The sequence below is a fragment of the Syngnathus acus genome, chromosome 15 (genome assembly GCF_901709675.1).
Source record: "Syngnathus acus chromosome 15, fSynAcu1.2, whole genome shotgun sequence".
Classification (NCBI taxonomy): Eukaryota; Metazoa; Chordata; class Actinopteri; order Syngnathiformes; family Syngnathidae; genus Syngnathus; species Syngnathus acus.
Genome location: NC_051100.1, coordinates 12,045,725 through 12,061,917, shown reverse-complemented (window position 1 = coordinate 12,061,917; position 16,193 = coordinate 12,045,725). Strand labels below are relative to the sequence as shown.

Genomic DNA, 16,193 nt, shown 5'->3' with positions numbered 1-16,193 from the left:
TAGGATCAAGCACTCTGAAGCTTGTGCAACACAGAAACAAATTAGGAATCAATCTTAGCTGTCGATCTTGCCGGCACTTCTGCTTTAGTGTGAACCATGTTAGAACTTTAAAAGGTATATCAAATGTACTTCACAATTTTCAGCACTGAAAAAAATTACTATAATTCATCATTATTTTTCATGTACAATCATGACACATTTTGTCACTTGCTGTTGACTACAAATGACATCACGTGCACAAGGCTCGGATGACGACTAATCACTACTCAGCTTGCAAATGTCCGCTGAATGTTAGCCTGTTACTGTCGCTGCTCTGGCTATCCATGCGTCGTTGTACCTGAAGCTCGCCCTCCCACCAGCCGCCTGGGTTCTTCTTCCTGATGAGGATAAGCTGGCCCGGCGCTAACGTTAGCTGCTCCGCTCCCGTTGCGCAGTAGGGGGCAATCACCTGGGCGATCTCTGATGAAGAGACAAGAGAAAAAAGAAAGAGGATTATTGAGTGGTCACGTTTGAAAAAGATGTGCTTATGATTAAGTCACCTGGTTTTTTGCCAAGGCTCCCCGTTTTTCCTGCTGGTCCTAAAGACTGGAGAGAGGGGTGGGGGAAATGAACTTTTGTCAAGAGCCACATGCTGCTTCATCTCATTCCGTGCAGCAGTCTATATATCTCACATCCGATGAGGTGTCCCGCGGTTTGACGTAATTGGAGGGGAAAACCCCGGTCTTGCCCGCGACTGTGCCTGTCCACCAGTCGCCCTCCTTCCTGGTCACCGTGACGACGTCTCCTTGCTGGAAACTCAGGTCGCCCTGCTCGCTGCTCTCGTAAGTGTACATGGCCACGTACTCTACGTAAGCACGTGAGGACAAGTGAGTGGTGGCGCACGTGCACACAAGCAGAATGTGGAGGCATCCGCTTTGTGTGTGGCTTACCTTCTCCTCCTGACTCCAAGGGCTTGCTTGGGGTGGGTGAGGGGCGTTTTCCATTAGGGGGACTTTCTGACATCACGCATTCACTGCTGGAGAAAGGAGAACTTCAGTGATTGAAAAGTGCCTCTTTAATTGGAGAAGAGAAAAAGCATACCTGGTGTTCTTGCCACGAGCTGAGGAAACAAGCGGGGGTGCGATTGGGGCTGCCATCGGAGCCGCCGCGGGAAACGCGAGTGGGGGCGTCATGGTGGCAGAGATGAGCTTCACGTAGCTTTTGGGGAACCATCCTCTCTGTCCGCTCTGGAGCTCTCCCAGCCACCACATGTCCTGCTGCTCCAGCACCGTTATAATCTGTCACACAATGATGTCTATTTAAAAAAAAAAAACAGACAACACTATACGATACAAAGAGAGAATGCAATTTCTACAGAAATTGCATGTGACTGCTGAGTGTGGTGACAGAAAGAATCCAATTTGAAAATCAGTCCACCAGCACTGTATTTTGAAGGTGAAGATTTGAAGGAGTGGAAGTAACAGTGGTGGGAAAAATAATAAAAATAAGAAATTTGGTCACAAATAACTATGGGTCACGTAATTAAAAAAAAAAAAAAGTTGAGATGATGGTGACCTCGTTTTTGTTGAAGTTGAGGTGGTTGTCCTTCTTGGCTCTCCAGGGGTACAAGGCCTGAGCCTGCAATCCCTCCACCTTCTCCCCCTGGCCGAGCACGGGGGAGGGCGAGGACCCCGTGGTCATGGTGGCCGGCGTGAACGCCGAACGCTGTCGCAGCTGAGCTGATGGGACGCTGAGGGACGGATTCTGAGCGGCGGAGGAGGTGGGCCACGCGTCCCATCCTTCGCTGTCCATCTGGCTGTTGCTGTTTGATGGCCATCTGAAAAGTTCAAAAGTGCCATCAAAAGAGCGTCTCCTCTTGGTTGTTGTAAGGGTCGGTGCTTAACTTGTCAGAAAACACACACAATATTCTGCGACTTAAATGATTCCCATTGTCAAAATGCTCGAGAACAGCTGACGGTGAAGCCCGAGTCGTGTTTAGACTGGGGATGGGTATTAGAACAACCTTTGGACTTGACTTTGGCTTTGAGCCACAGGGTTTAAAGCTGAAGAAAGAGGATTGTGGCTTTTCGGCACGCGGAAAAAAATGTCGAGCGTAATCCTCACGTGGTGCTGAAGTCGGCCCAGTTACTGTTGGCAGACGGCGCGGATGAGGTCTGCCCAGGTGCGGGGGGCGGCGTGCTGACGGGCTGCCAGGCCGAAGTGGGCGTGGCCGAAGCAGTCGCCCGCAGGCTGACAGGCGCTTCGCTGTCCGGTATCCGTTCAGCATAATTGGCCGGAAACCAGCCGGTTCGTCCCCTGAGCTCTCCGCCCAGCCAACCGGGCTCCCCCGTCTGAGTCTCGTCCACCTAGTGGGACACAGGAGACGGTGAGAGTCATGGACAACATGCAAAGCTGAAATCCAGACACATGGTCATGTTTCTGACAGAAAAAAGATCAACCTATGCCTTATTTATGGACAAGCTGGTGCGGTGATTTTTTTTCTTTTTTTCAACACAGCACATCTAAATCCATACAGGATAATCTAGCTGGTATGAAGCATTCAAATGGCAGGTGGAAAAACATGAGTGAGTATGAGCTGACAATGTCCACAACACCGGGCTGGGCCGGGCCCGACTGGTCCGGGCACTTACCCATTCCCCCCTCACCTTCAGTTTGCACAGCAGAGAAGAGAGCAAAATGTTACACACACACACACACACACACACACACACACACACACACACACGCACACACACACACACACACACACACACAAAGGCATCTGGGAATTTACCAAATTTACACTTGTCCATAATCGAAGCACTATTTATTTGACATGATGACATCAACGGGAGGTCGGATTGAAACATTGTGAAGTTTTCATGTGACGATTTTAGTGAACAAAATGATTACGGTTAGTGGTACCATTAAGATATTAGTAAACGAAAAGAACTGGAAAGAAAACAATGCCCTTTGCCAGCGAAAAAAGGAGGTTTATTACAGTCGCTGTGCCCAATTTGATGAGTGTTTATTGAGCTACCATTTCATTGCTGAGGGGGTGCCAAGTTGTGTGCATGCTTTGTACCATAATGACGTCACCGGGGGCGATGCTGATCTCATCATGGCTGCGAGCGTCAAAGGGGTACAGCGCTCTGTAGTAGACCACCTTTACCGCCGCCGGCCGCTGTTGCTCAAAGCCGCTGCCTGCTGCCTTCTGCTCAAACAGGCTTGCCACTGGAGCCTTTTCTGCTGTGCAAAGAAAATAAGATTAACAAACCAAGTCAAACATGGACAACTTTCAAGTCTGCCTCAAGTCTTAACCTTCAAGTTTGAAGCACATTTCAAGTTATTGTGCCCAAAATCGATCAAGTCAAGCACTAAATTAGGAAGGCCGAAGCTGGAATCCGCCCACCAATCGGAACTAGACACAGCAGCACGTCGCCTTCAACTGACCTGTCGAAGCCCAGGGATCGACCGGCTGGCTGAAGAGCTTACTGAGTTCCTCCTGCATGTCCTTCTTGCCCCGGGCGTCCTCGTCCTTCTCCTCCACGGATGCAGCAGTCTTGTGACCTTCCGCGTCGTCCTCCGGGCCTCGCCTTTTCCTCTCCTCTTCCTCCTGGGTCACCCGGTTGAGCCAAGCGTGCGAGGCGGGTGCGGGGCTGGGAGCCTTTAGGGCGGAACTGCCTGCGTCGTCGTTCCTCCAAGTCAGAGTTTTGTCTGAGGACAACCTGAAGTACAATGTCAGGCCGTCGTGTAAAAATGAACTTGCATATGAACAAAGTAATCGTCTGCGTAATCAAGTTTATGAAAATCCAATAATGTTTCCTTTCGAACATACCAAGTCTTCTGCTGGAAGCCGTTTGCTCCGTTTGGAGTCCTACCTGCTTTCCTGCAACTCGGCAGACGGCCTGTCGATCGGCGCCTGCGTCATCGAGTGTGCGTCTCCCTCCGGCTCCTTCTGCTTCTGCCTTTGCTGCCGGCTGTGGATCTCTCTCAGCTCCTGCGAGGCGACACGGGAGATACGGGAAGCCAGAGCGGTAAGGAGGGCGTGGGATCGGGCAGGCTGCCTGCTTCACGTGCCGACAACAGCGGCGACAATAACCACTCTGTAGTTATGACAACCAACTGTGCCATTCGAGAGCTCATGTGTCATTTGCGCAGACTAAACTTGTCTCGACTTGGGAGCGAACGGATTGAAGTCATCCCGCAACAGGAAGTGCGGGACACAATGTGTCATGCATACATTTCTGTGGACCAGTGGACCGCCACATACTTGCCGTTGAGCATTTGCAACTTGTCATAGTTACGGAGTTTGAGTTGAGCCCGCTCACTCAAACGTCCGCGCTGCAAAAGCAGTGAATCTTTTGTGAGTAGGCATAAATTCAGACAACAGCCAATCGCAAATCTAACAGCCGCCGTATAAGTTTTGTGACTGAGCGTCAACGTGAGAGGACGGCAAGATTTGTGGCTCCCATGTCGGCTGCTTCGGCGAGCAATATGAAGGGTTTCATCAAACGAGGACAAAACACGACATCACAGATTAGCAGAACGCCGCACGACTGCTAGCATCCCAAGAGAGGAAACGGACATGTGAATGGGAAAAGAAGCAGGAGAGAAAAGGGTAAGCAAAGACGCAAGGAGGGGATTCCATAGGGAAATGTTACACTCGAATCGCAACTTTGGTGACGTGGTAGCACGCGTTTGCCATGGATGAGCCAACGTCATCACCTGAGACGTAGACAGCACAGCACGCGCACACGCACACACATAATGGTCAGTCCATGCGTGTCAAGTCCCAGCAAAGGCAACAAAACCAAAGCAACCTGGCCCGTCCGTGTGTGTCCATTTAAAACTGACTACGTTTCAGGAGCGTGTCAAGCACACTGCAATTATCGAATAAAAAAGAAAACATGTCCCAAACACCTGAGGATTGTTTAAAGTGCGAGCAAAAAAATATACCGTAAATTTCGGACTATAAGCCGTGACTTTTTTCTCAAATTTTGCGGCTTATAGTCCGGTGCGGCTTATATAGGATTTTTTCCGTGATTTTTGTGATGACTTGATCACTTTTATACACTCGTAAAAAGGCTGTGGACCGCTGTTGTGCGGCACCGCTTTGCTGGGCGGAGGGATGTATGACACGGTCACTGGGGAGAAAAGTGGTGTGTTGATCGCATGTCCATCCGCCAGGCAAATAGTGCCGTAGAATTTACACAAAGATGAGACAGAACGAGATCAAGACGGACATTACTGAAGTCAAAGGAAGCTTTTATACACAAACCATCATTATGGGGGGCTTATATATGATTATTTCCGTGATTTTTGTGATGACTTGATCACTTTTATACACTCGTAAAAAGGCTGTGGACTGCTGTTGTGCAGCACCGCTTTGCTGGGCGGAGGGATATGACATGGTCACTGGGAAGAAAAGTGGTGTGTTGGTCGCATGTCCATCCGCCAGGCAAATAGTCCCGTAAAATTTACACAAAGATGAGACAGAACGAGATCGAGACGGACATTACTGAAAGGAAGCTTTTATACACAAACCGTCATTATGGGGGGCTTATATATGATTATTTCCGTGATTTTTGTGATGACTTGATCACTTTTATACACTCGTAAAAAGGCTGTGGACCGCTGTTGTGCGGCACCGCTTTGCTGGGTGGAGGGATATATGGACACGGTCACTGGGGAGAAAAGTGGTGTGTTGATCGCATGTCCATCCGCCAGGCAAATAGTGCCGTATAATTCACACAAAGAAGAGACAGAACGAGATCGAGACGGACATTACTGAAAGGAAGCTTTTATACACAAACCGTCATTATGGGGGACAAAAGAAATGCATATGATGCCGCCTTTAAGCTAAAGGCAGTCGATGTTGATGACATTGTGTTGCATCACCCTTTTCTTTCTTTCGTGGTCCCGTCTACTCTGGAGCTATACGTGTCGCTCGCTAGTTTAATGTAATCTAGCGCTTCGTGCATGAATAAAATTAGCATGAACAGACCCTCATCATGGAAAATGCTAGAAGAAATGCATAAAACCGACGACGAAACAGATACTGAGAAAGTGTGTGGCAAAGGATAACTAACGCTATTCCAATCGGAAGACTTCGATGGTTTCAATGCACAGGAGGAAGATGAAGACGATGAAGCTCTTTTTTTTACTTGTATGCTTTTTTAATCAGCCCTGTTAGTGCTGTGCTACCGTGTTGCTGCTGTGTTACCGCCGCGTCTCAGTGACTTTTACCGGTATGTTTTATTTAATCAAACCCTATTAGTGCTGTGTTACTTCCGTGTTGCTGCGGTATTACTGCCGCGTCACAGGCAGTGTTTGAAAAGAAATGTTAAGGTATGTTATTAAAACTTTAAAAATGCTTTCTGTGTCCAGTCTTTCTTTGTTAATAACTCGCGTGCACACTTCCGTGTTGCTGCGGTACTACTGCTGCGTCACAGGCAATGTTTAGAAAGACATGTTAAAGTATGTTATTCTGTGTACTGTCTTTCTTTGTAAAAAAAACTCGTGTGCACGTGCGGCTTATAGTCCGGTGCGGCTTATATAAGAAAAAAACTAAAATATCCCCGGATTTTAGCTGGTGCGGCTTATAGTCCGGTGCGGCTTATAGTCCGGAAATTACGGTAATATGTCCCCTTTAAAAAGAAAATGCTCACACTGCAAATGCTCATGCTCCTAAGTAGTTCTTGTCCACTACTTCAAAAGTGTTTTCCACACAACCCTTTTTATGCCCTGACATGTGTTTTCTTTTTTTCTTAATTCTCATCTATCAGGCCGAATCCCGGTCACAGTACCACCCCAGCCCAGCAACGGTGGTGTGCTTCTACCTGTCTCCCTCTCTGCTCGCCGTCAAGCTGTCGTCGCAGGGCTTCTATCCTGGCACAGTGGCTGGCATAGAACTCACACAGAGACTGGCATTGGCAATGGAGCAAAAAAAGGGAGAACAGTGTTGGAGGGGGATAAATAAAGGAATATTAAACAGAAGGAAGGGTTCAGTGTGCAAATCTCACAAAAGTGGACGGGGTGAAGGCGGGTTATGAGGCGGGTTATGAGACCAGAGAAGAGCAATGGAATAATGCAGGGGGGGGGGGGGGGGGAGGATGCTGAGTCAAAAGGAAGCCAGGTCAACTTCAAAGCAGGAGTGCTAGCGTCTACCTATAGGTCAACTAGCAACGTCTTCCCCATGTCTACGAGTTGATCCACATTTAAATAAGCCACTCAAAGAAAATAATTCATTAATTCAATAATTCATTCAAATTATTCTGCTTCTTTCCTCCCTCCGAGTCCATGTCTCTCCGATTTGACTCAAACATCTGACAGTAAATACAGTGAAGCCTCCATTTTCCTCTTTCTGCGGGTGAAATTAAGACAGCTCGTTTTTTTATTATTAATATCCTACACGGCAACCCACACTAAAGCAAACATCAATACTGTAAATGACAAATCAATGCTGTGCAACAGTGAATTAAATAAGCGGCGTAAATGCAGACCACCACTGCATAAAGCAACAACATATTTGGGTGTATTTGGATGAATCGTGGAAAGAATACTGAAAAATGTCAGTTCTTGACTTGCACACACAGAATATTTAGCAAATAAATCGTGCAATGCCGTGCACGTTGCGTCAAGTCTTTGGTTCAATGTTTGAGACAGACAGACCTACAGCCAGCCAGCCAAACGACACAGAGTGTTTGTATACCTTAAGCTGAGTGTTGAAAGCATCGATCTCGAGCAGCTTGGCCCTGGTTTCCCTCTCCACGGTGTCCAGCTGCTCTTTGAGCTGCCGTCTGCTGGACTCCTTCTGGTCCACAGCCTTCTGCAGCAATGAAAGACTGTCGCCTGCACGCACAAAGCGAGTTTGCGGGGATCAGATATTCACCTGCTATGATCATAAAACGCTAGGGCTACCCAGGAAAACTGGGATATTGGCCTTTCGGTTGAAATATCACCATTCTACACCGACGTCTATAAAAAAAAACCTGAGCAGCGAACAGTGTGGTTTTTTGTTGTTGTTTTTTTTTCTTAAATCACTCACGGTGCTGGCTGCTCTGTTGAACCTGTTTGAGCTGGTCGTTGAGAGTCTGCTTGTCAGGAATGAGACTCCCGAGCCAGTGCTGGGAGTCCTGCAATGACACAAGCAAAGCGTTGCGGTCAGCGGCGCGCCGTATCGGAGAAAAAGAAGCCGCAAGGTCGTCGCCGAGCATACTTGCAGCTGCCGCTGCAACAGCGTGATCTCGGCAATGCGCGTCTCCCGGGTCTGGTTGGTCTGCTCCACTTCCCTGCGCTGAGCCGACAGACGGAAGCGGACGTCCTTCAGTTTGCCCTCCAACTGGCTCTTCTTGTCATTCTGCGGCCCAGGCAGAACACCCTTAAATGCCAAAGGCATTTCTCGAAAGGAGCCAAGTCGCCAGCCGCTCGGCGCTTCCCGACGATCAATTTGCATTTGCAAAGTGTGCCAGCTCTTGCTTGTTGTGTGTGCGGTGTTGTGTTACCAGCGCCTCCAGTTCAAACTCCAAGGTCTTCTTGCGGGCTTTGAGGAGAACAATGCTCTCCTGCTCTCGGTTCCTCTGAGTGAGAAGCTCCTGTCGACGCTGCCGCTCCCACTCCAGCTGCCTCTGGCGCTCCAGCTCACGCTTTGCGGCCTAGACCACACACAGAGCGGCCGTTAGCATCGCCGTGGGAATTTAGCTGGATATAAAACTCAAAGTTGGCACATTTGTCGATGAAGGTGCCGCTTTGGTGACATTTGCCAAAAGGTGGCTCACTCAACATTGTCAGAGCGGCGGTGCGTCTGCTCCCAATCTAACCTCTCTCCTCTCGATTTCTTTGCGTCTCTCCTCTTCTCGCTGCCTCTCCAACTCCCTCTGCTTCTCAAGCTGCTTCTCCAACTCCTGCTGTCGCCTCCTCTCTTGCTCCAGCCTCTCGCGCTCCTGACACACAAACACCGAAGCAAGACATTTCCTGTGGCGCCGTTGGCTTCCTGGCTTCAGATTGCCACGATCTGCGCAAGCGACCTTCCTCTCCTGCTCTTCTCTCTCCAGCGCCGCCAGCCTCTCCTGTTCTTTCCTCTGCTGCTCCTGCAGGGCCTGGCGTCGCTTCTCCAACTCCAAGTTGCCCCGCTCAAAGTTCTCCCGCTTCTTGTCCTCAAACGTAACTGGGGGGAGGGGGGTCAAATTCAAGCTCATTGCAAATGGTTAATGGCAGTTCCTCTCTTCTCTTTACTATTATCACCATGCGGTAGAAGATAACCATGGCAACCACAACATATGATGGAGCACCTGGGAGTTTCTTGTCCTGGTTGCTCTCCACCTCCTCCTCTGCCTCCTCAGGGACGCTCTTCTGGTCCGACTGCACGCTGTCACTTCGCACACGCCTGAAACGTGCGCAACAACACTACCGTAATTTTCGGACTATAAGTCGCGTTTTTGTTTTTCATAGTTTGGGTGGGGGGGCGACTTATACTCATGAGCGACTTATATACATATATATGGGTTTTTTTCACTTTTTTGGGCATTTTATGGCTGGTGCGACTTATACTCCGGTGCGACTTATAGTCCGAAAATTACGGTATTCAGTGGTGCACGTGGAAGTTATGTTTAACTGGCATTTGGACTATGGGGGGGATCCTTGGAAAAAAATTCTCTCCTTTCAAGTGTCCGGAAAACTGTGAGAACCGATGTACCTGAATGTGGGCGGGATGTAATCTGGCGGCAGCACGGGGGGCAAAGGCAGGCCGGACATGGCCATGTCGATGAGGTGCATGGCCAAGATGAACTCCTCCGCCGTCAACTTGCCGTCCTGGTCGATGTCGGACAGACTCCTGTCAAGAAGAGAACATTTTATGCTTCAGCTACGAGTGGGCAAATGTAGGAATGAGGAGTAGAAATTTCAAGTAGTGACCATATTGAGGCCAGCTGCCCTTGAGGAAGACTGGACTGCATGAGGATGGTACGCGCCTGTGGACCTGAACAACAACAAAAGTGCAAAATGTCAATGAATATACACACAGAGGACAATTCTGGAGGTGCCGGAGAGCGTACCAGTCAAGTGTCCGCTCATCATTTTGTCGTGGGAGTTAAAGAGCTGCCTGTACTTGAGCCTCGACGACTGAGGGACGGCCCAGTCGACGGGGGGCTGAGCGCTGCCAAGATCAACGCAGCATAAGAGCGATGGTTGGTGTTTTTGTTTTCCTCAACGTATCAGACAGCAGACACTTGCGGCAACCTACCTGGCGGCATCCAACGATGGAGCCTTTTGTAATTTGGTGCTGGAGCGGTTGAAAGAGGCCTTGTTGATTGAAGATGCTGTAAAAAGGACACATATTTAAATTCCTTCCCCAAAGATGATAATAGTGATTGTATTTGATTAATGGAAAAGCAAAAAAATGACGACGATGAAGACGTCTCCAGTCTGTCTTGAAAATAAACACGATACCACGTGTCAATACGTGCTTGCTGAGATGCACTCACGCCGAGACACGTCACCTGGGTGGGAGAAGCCCGAGATGGGTTGCATCACGCCTGTGATTGAGGCTCCGTTGGCCATGGGCGCCGCCGCCGCCGAGACCAGAGGCGGCGAGACGCCGACGGGTAGAGGAGGGAGCGGAAGAGGGGGCACGCCCGGCAGAGCAGTGGCGATGGGCGCCATGGCGGGCATGCCTGAAGGCGGGAAAACAGACATTGAGTATACAGATCCACCATTTGTCATGGATCGTCTGCACGAGAGCCTTACCGAAGCCAGCCTGCGGGGGTAGAGACAGTGGGGCCTGTTTCATACTGGGGGGTAACGCGGAAGGGAGGGGGTGTCCCTGGAGTTTAAGCTTAATGAGCTTCATGGCGATGGAGAACTCATGGATGTCCATACGGCCGTCATTGTTCATGTCAGCCAGGGCCCTGCGAGCAAAATAAATGGACATGAGCGACGGTTCTGCAGGAAGGAGGGCTTCTTTTCAGCTATCGCTCCACAAATACACAACAACAAACGCTAGAGAGCGAGAGAGCAAGAGATAGAGAGAAAACCAAATATGTTTTTTCAGCCCATGCATCATTCCCAAAACCACATTTATCACCCAAAATGTCTCTGCGCAGGACATGGACACAACCGTCAAAGCTTTCGTCAGAATCTGTGTGCAGACTCACCAGATTTGGGCCAGGATGGGTGGCGGCAGTCCGGATTGCAGGAAGAAGTTCCTGGCTTGATCCCCTGAAAACATCAACACCCACACACAGGAAGTGAGCATAGGGGATGACACGTCATTGCACAATGCTCGACCTTGACGGAGATGTGCAATTTCATGCGTATGGCTTCACGACATCAAGTTACCCGTGATGTATCCCCCTGCAGTGGGAGAGAGGCTGTGAAACTGTTGGTCATGTTTGGCTCTCTCATCCACCGAGATCAGGAACACGTCTAGACCTGAGACCCCAACAAGCGGACAGGAAGAAAAAAAAAAAAGGGGGGGGGCGAGACGCGGGGCAGCAAGAGGCGAGGTTTGAGGAGAATGTGTTAGTCATGAGATTCACTTCCCGTGGAGAGGCGGCAAGAGCACAGGGTGTTGCGCTTACTGACCCGCGAATGTTGTGGGGAACTGGGCCATGGTTCACTCAGTCTTCTTCAGAAACACAACCTGTAAAAGTAGGAAAGCGAAGTATTGGAAGTGATGAATGCGATTAAGCATCAACCAACTCACACAAAGATTGGTTCACTGAACATGGAGACAGACCATACGAGTGTCATATGGCTCAAGGGTCAGCTACCTATGGTGTGTGGGCCACATACAGCGCACTCCGCTCTGAGCATTTCCATTAACTCACTAATTAACCTACTCAGTGGCCTAGTGGTAGAGTGTCCGCCCTGAGACTGGAAGGTTGTGGGTTCAAACCCCGGCCGGGTCATACCAAAGACTATAAAAATGGGACCCATTGCCTCCCTGCTTGGCACTCAGCATTAATGGTTGGAATTGGGGGGTTAGATCGCCAACTGATTCCCGAGCGCGGCACCGCTGCTGCTCACTGCTCCCCTCTCCCCCAGGGGATGGATCAAAATCACACGGGGATGGGTTAAATGCAGAGGACAAATTTCACCACACCCAGATGTGTGTGTGACGATCATTGGGACTTTAACTTTAACTTTTAATTACAATTTGGACGTTTACATTCCTTGACTGCCACCAATAGATATTTTCGTCAAGAATATTTCTCTTCAGGAAGATGTGGAAGATTGCGTAAGCATTGAGTGTGAAATTTAGATTAGTATACTGTGCACCAATAGATAAAATAATCAAAAATGAGAATTTAATTATGGCTTGATATGTAGACATTTTAGCTTTTTTTTTTAACCTCGATCAGGAATGACCCAGACTGTCTATGTTAAAAAAAATATTGCCCTTGAGCAAAAAGGTTTGCCCACCTCTGGCTGGCATCAAGACTCATGAGCTGTTGTGCAAACAAAAATCCTTGACTCAGTTTGTTGTTAGTCGTAACATTAAATAGAGGGCTAAACAATTTAATAACTTCAAAAGTTAATTGCTATTCAAGATTTTTCAAATCGCAAAGGCTGCAATTTGTGGCTTAGAAAAACGACTTTATTTTTTATATATATTTATATTTTAATTCTTACAATTTATAGTGTGTACTATGCTTTGCATTTAAGAAGTACAGTTCATATGTTTGGATATCATTGTTTCATCATGAAACAGGAAAAGTTGAAGCAATTAAGCCTTACATTTTATTGCAAAATTGTTGTAATTTGTAAAACATTGTAAAGTCATCTGCCAGCACTTGCACGATGGCGCCCCAAGTGGTCGCGGATAAACACAGCCGCCAGTACACATACAACCACTTCATTCAACAACATAAATGTGTATCATAAGCATACTCGGAATGGAGCTTTGATAGCCACAAATGACGAGCAACTCAACTTGAGCGCTAGCCAGTTACCAACCGGCCGCTAAACTGAATCAGCGACGGCCAACGATGCTCTCGTTCAGTGACACACACTCACTCACCGGGCCAGGCCTTGCTAATTAAAGCCACACACACACTCAACATTGCAGAAACTACAGCGTCAAACGTGAGGCCGCAAAGGGACGAAGCCGGCAACGCTCATACACATGTGATTGCCTGATTCATCGATAGACAACTGGGTTCTAATTTAAGACTATGCTTCGACGGTCAGTAAGTCGGGTATGTGTGAAACATGGAGGATTGAGATTTCATACGCAAGGGCTCAAAAACATGACAAAACAATAATAGGATCATAAACAAAGTCTACCAATGATACATACATACTCTTTGTTGTTTGATGCTTATTATCGCGGCGCGATGAGCTTTGAAGGGAGTACACTCTGAACTAGTCGCCAGGCGATCACAAGGTAAGATTAATGCTCACAGAAATGCATATTAAAATTACAATAACCAATAAATCGACCGATTCATAAAAAATGTATATTTGTAATTATAACATAACTTCTTTTTGGCACCTTAATCCTGCCTTAACCCATTTTTGCCAAGAGCTAACATCAGCCGATTCATCAATCTGGCCCCATCTATTATCAATCTTATATTCGATAGCCATATCTGTAACGGTCAGTGACAATAACGGGTTCCATATTATGTCCTCACTCTACACTGCGTCGCTTCTATTTTTATTATTCCACAATTGTTGCTGTCTAACAAAATGCCTCCAGAGTTTTTGTTTTTCTTGCGCTTCTGACCAAGCCAAAAACCTGTAAGCGGGGAATATTTGGAGGGGGGGCATGTGATTTAGCTCAGTGGTCCCCGACCCCAGGGCCGGTACCGGTCCGAGAATCAATAACGCATTATTTTACACCTAGGTGACGTGTATATAACATTACTCATGTTATGTTGTTGGTACAATGTTATGAGGGCGCTGCAACTAAAGTGGTTGTTAAAAGTTTATTATTATATTATACTGTGGTGTTCGCATACAGACTTCCCCGATGCAGCTAATGGTTGATGGATGTTTTGGGATGGTGGTGTTTATGTGTTGACGCACTTCCATTGTTGTTCTGCTATATGATTGGCTGGAAAAACAGTACGGTGATGTTTATGATTGTGGTTGGTCTGTTTTGCGGAAATGGGATAGTTCACACACGGACGATTTTTGCGAAGAAAACATCCGTAAACAATGTGCAGTCTGTGATTTATTTATGCTATTTTTTTATTGATGCATTTGATTTTGATTTTCTAGAATTGATTTTAGAAATTTTCTTCGCAAAAATCGTGACGTCATCAAACACCGGTCCGTGGAAATATTGGCTGGCAGTAATCCGGTTCATGGTGCTAAAAAGGTTGGGGACCGCTGATTTAGCTCTCATCATACCACTCAACATTGTATTTAGCTGCATTTAGTGATTGAAAAATATTCATCACTTCGAGTCGTCGCTTTGAGTTGGACGTATTTCTCAGAGTTTGTTTTGATGGAATTAGTCTGGATAAATTAATTAGAGCACGGGGATGAAAGCCGCAATGCTGTTATCAAGGCTTGTAGCAGATGCCGGTTTAACAGTGACACACACACACGCGCGCACGTGCACACACACACACACATCCCAGATTGTTGTGTGGCGACAGCGATTAAGGTTGAGTCATTCTCTGCCCCCTTGTTTGCCCCCATGACCCCTCTTACATGGAAATGTTTATGGATTTAAGAACTGTTAATGACACCGATGGCCTGGAAAGTCATATCTCGGGGAAAAACAGCCAGACAACTGTCGTTCCTAAAAGATCAACAAGGACGCCACATTGATTGAAAATAGTTGAGGTCTGTAAACAGTTGCAAAAGAGACGCAGTGTGCTTTCTCACAGCAAATTCTTGCTATTTTGGTTCAATCAGCAGGGTCGCAATCCACTAAATCCTGTGTATTGGCACTGGTTGGCTTACAAACAGTTCTTATTGCAAAACAAATGATTCCCCATTGGAAATAATGGATGTGAAGAGCCTTTTTATGAGTATAAATTTGCAGTAGAACAAAACTAACCAAAATTGTTAACTATGAATAACTAAATGTAACCGCACACATTGTGACAATAGAACTGTACTGATACTTTATCTCAGCATTGTTTACTTAAATCTACTCAATTTACAGAGCATAAATTGCAGTTGTTAGGCATGTCCACACGGCTCAGGCTGGTGAAGTGGTATTGGTGCAATTTATGCTAATAAAAGAAAAGAAAAAGAACTGCTTTATTGAGCGATATAAGCTACATGCGCGAGCATAACCTGGAAGGCCAAAATATGAGCTCCAAATACACTTACCTTATTTCAAGCATCAATCGTTACCATAGAAACTACTGTACTTCGCACTGGCGTCTTGATCGAATTTCCAACCCAGGAGGCTGATTTCGACTCTTCCCCGTTATGCAGACACGTTTAGTGACACCAGATGGACATTAAATCTGCATTTAATATGACATTTACGCACGCGGCTGCATTTTCTTACGCAATGATTTATAGGGATGGGCAGCCTAAAGTAGCATCAACCTATCCCTGAGCTAATGGGAAACATTGTTATTATTCATCGTTATCAAGCGGACTCATGGCATTGTGCGTGCTAGTTAACCAAAAGATGGGTTTGACCATAAACGACACCCGAATGTTGGTTAGCGTGAGGTTAACAACAAGCGGTGCAAGATGCAGTGATTTCACGTTAGCATAGCGACGGCTAACACTTTGGCTGCCGGGGTAACGCCGCCCAACATCTGTCATCACGATGAATACACGCCGGCGAAGTTACACTTTGTCCGGGCACGGCGAGGCAACGAGCTTTGGAACTGTTACGAGACATCAATCATAACGTCTAGCATCGTTGCTAACGCGGAGCTAACGTCATCCCCCTATGCTCACTCAGCCAGGGGACATTCTTTCGCATCACATCCGAAACAATTCCGCTTACCTCATTGAAACACTGCCATATTGAATTCATGCACAAAGTCCCTCCTTCGCTCAACTAGATGACGTAAACCACACCAAACCGTGTAGTTTAATTCCAAAAAGCGCCCCCGTTCTTTTTTTGACTCGGTGCTGGTAGTTCCGAAATCCCGACTGAGTGCGAGCAGGGACAGTTGGGGAAAATGGGGGTGACGTCCACAAAGTATCGCGAGATTCAACCGGGGTCAAAATTTAGGAAATGTAATCTCGCGATGGATGTACGCGGCGAGGCAATGAACAGTCTAGTG

The 16,193-nt window shown here is 47.4% G+C and overlaps 1 protein-coding gene across 8 annotated transcripts in view; it reads right to left on the bottom strand.

Moving 5' to 3' along the window:
• itsn1 (intersectin 1 (SH3 domain protein)) overlaps nt 1-16,091 on the bottom strand; it is a 36,486-nt gene extending 20,395 nt beyond the window's left edge. The window contains exons 1-28 of one of the 8 annotated variants that reach the window (XM_037272056.1): nt 15,911-16,091; nt 11,563-11,620; nt 11,317-11,409; nt 11,133-11,196; nt 10,726-10,886; nt 10,464-10,652; nt 10,223-10,298; nt 10,035-10,135; nt 9,895-9,958; nt 9,677-9,814; nt 9,273-9,367; nt 9,009-9,148; nt 8,802-8,924; nt 8,487-8,636; nt 8,201-8,341; nt 8,030-8,117; nt 7,694-7,833; nt 3,861-3,979; nt 3,433-3,707; nt 3,065-3,228; nt 2,631-2,645; nt 2,104-2,345; nt 1,555-1,816; nt 1,081-1,277; nt 930-1,012; nt 672-844; nt 540-585; nt 338-459 (exon numbers count right to left, since the gene is read on the bottom strand). In XM_037272056.1, coding sequence (XP_037127951.1) covers nt 338-459; nt 540-585; nt 672-844; nt 930-1,012; nt 1,081-1,277; nt 1,555-1,816; nt 2,104-2,345; nt 2,631-2,645; nt 3,065-3,228; nt 3,433-3,707; nt 3,861-3,979; nt 7,694-7,833; nt 8,030-8,117; nt 8,201-8,341; nt 8,487-8,636; nt 8,802-8,924; nt 9,009-9,148; nt 9,273-9,367; nt 9,677-9,814; nt 9,895-9,958; nt 10,035-10,135; nt 10,223-10,298; nt 10,464-10,652; nt 10,726-10,886; nt 11,133-11,196; nt 11,317-11,409; nt 11,563-11,590 — 3,489 coding nt within the window. In that variant the 5' untranslated portion in view covers nt 11,591-11,620; nt 15,911-16,091. The remainder of the gene's footprint in view (nt 1-337; nt 460-539; nt 586-671; nt 845-929; nt 1,013-1,080; nt 1,278-1,554; nt 1,817-2,103; nt 2,346-2,630; nt 2,646-3,064; nt 3,229-3,432; nt 3,708-3,860; nt 3,980-7,693; nt 7,834-8,029; nt 8,118-8,200; nt 8,342-8,486; nt 8,637-8,801; nt 8,925-9,008; nt 9,149-9,272; nt 9,368-9,676; nt 9,815-9,894; nt 9,959-10,034; nt 10,136-10,222; nt 10,299-10,463; nt 10,653-10,725; nt 10,887-11,132; nt 11,197-11,316; nt 11,410-11,562; nt 11,621-15,910) is intronic. The other 7 variants (XM_037272057.1, XM_037272061.1, XM_037272062.1 and 4 more) reach the window with 7 other exon arrangements.
• Between the last annotated feature and the right edge of the window lie 102 nt (nt 16,092-16,193).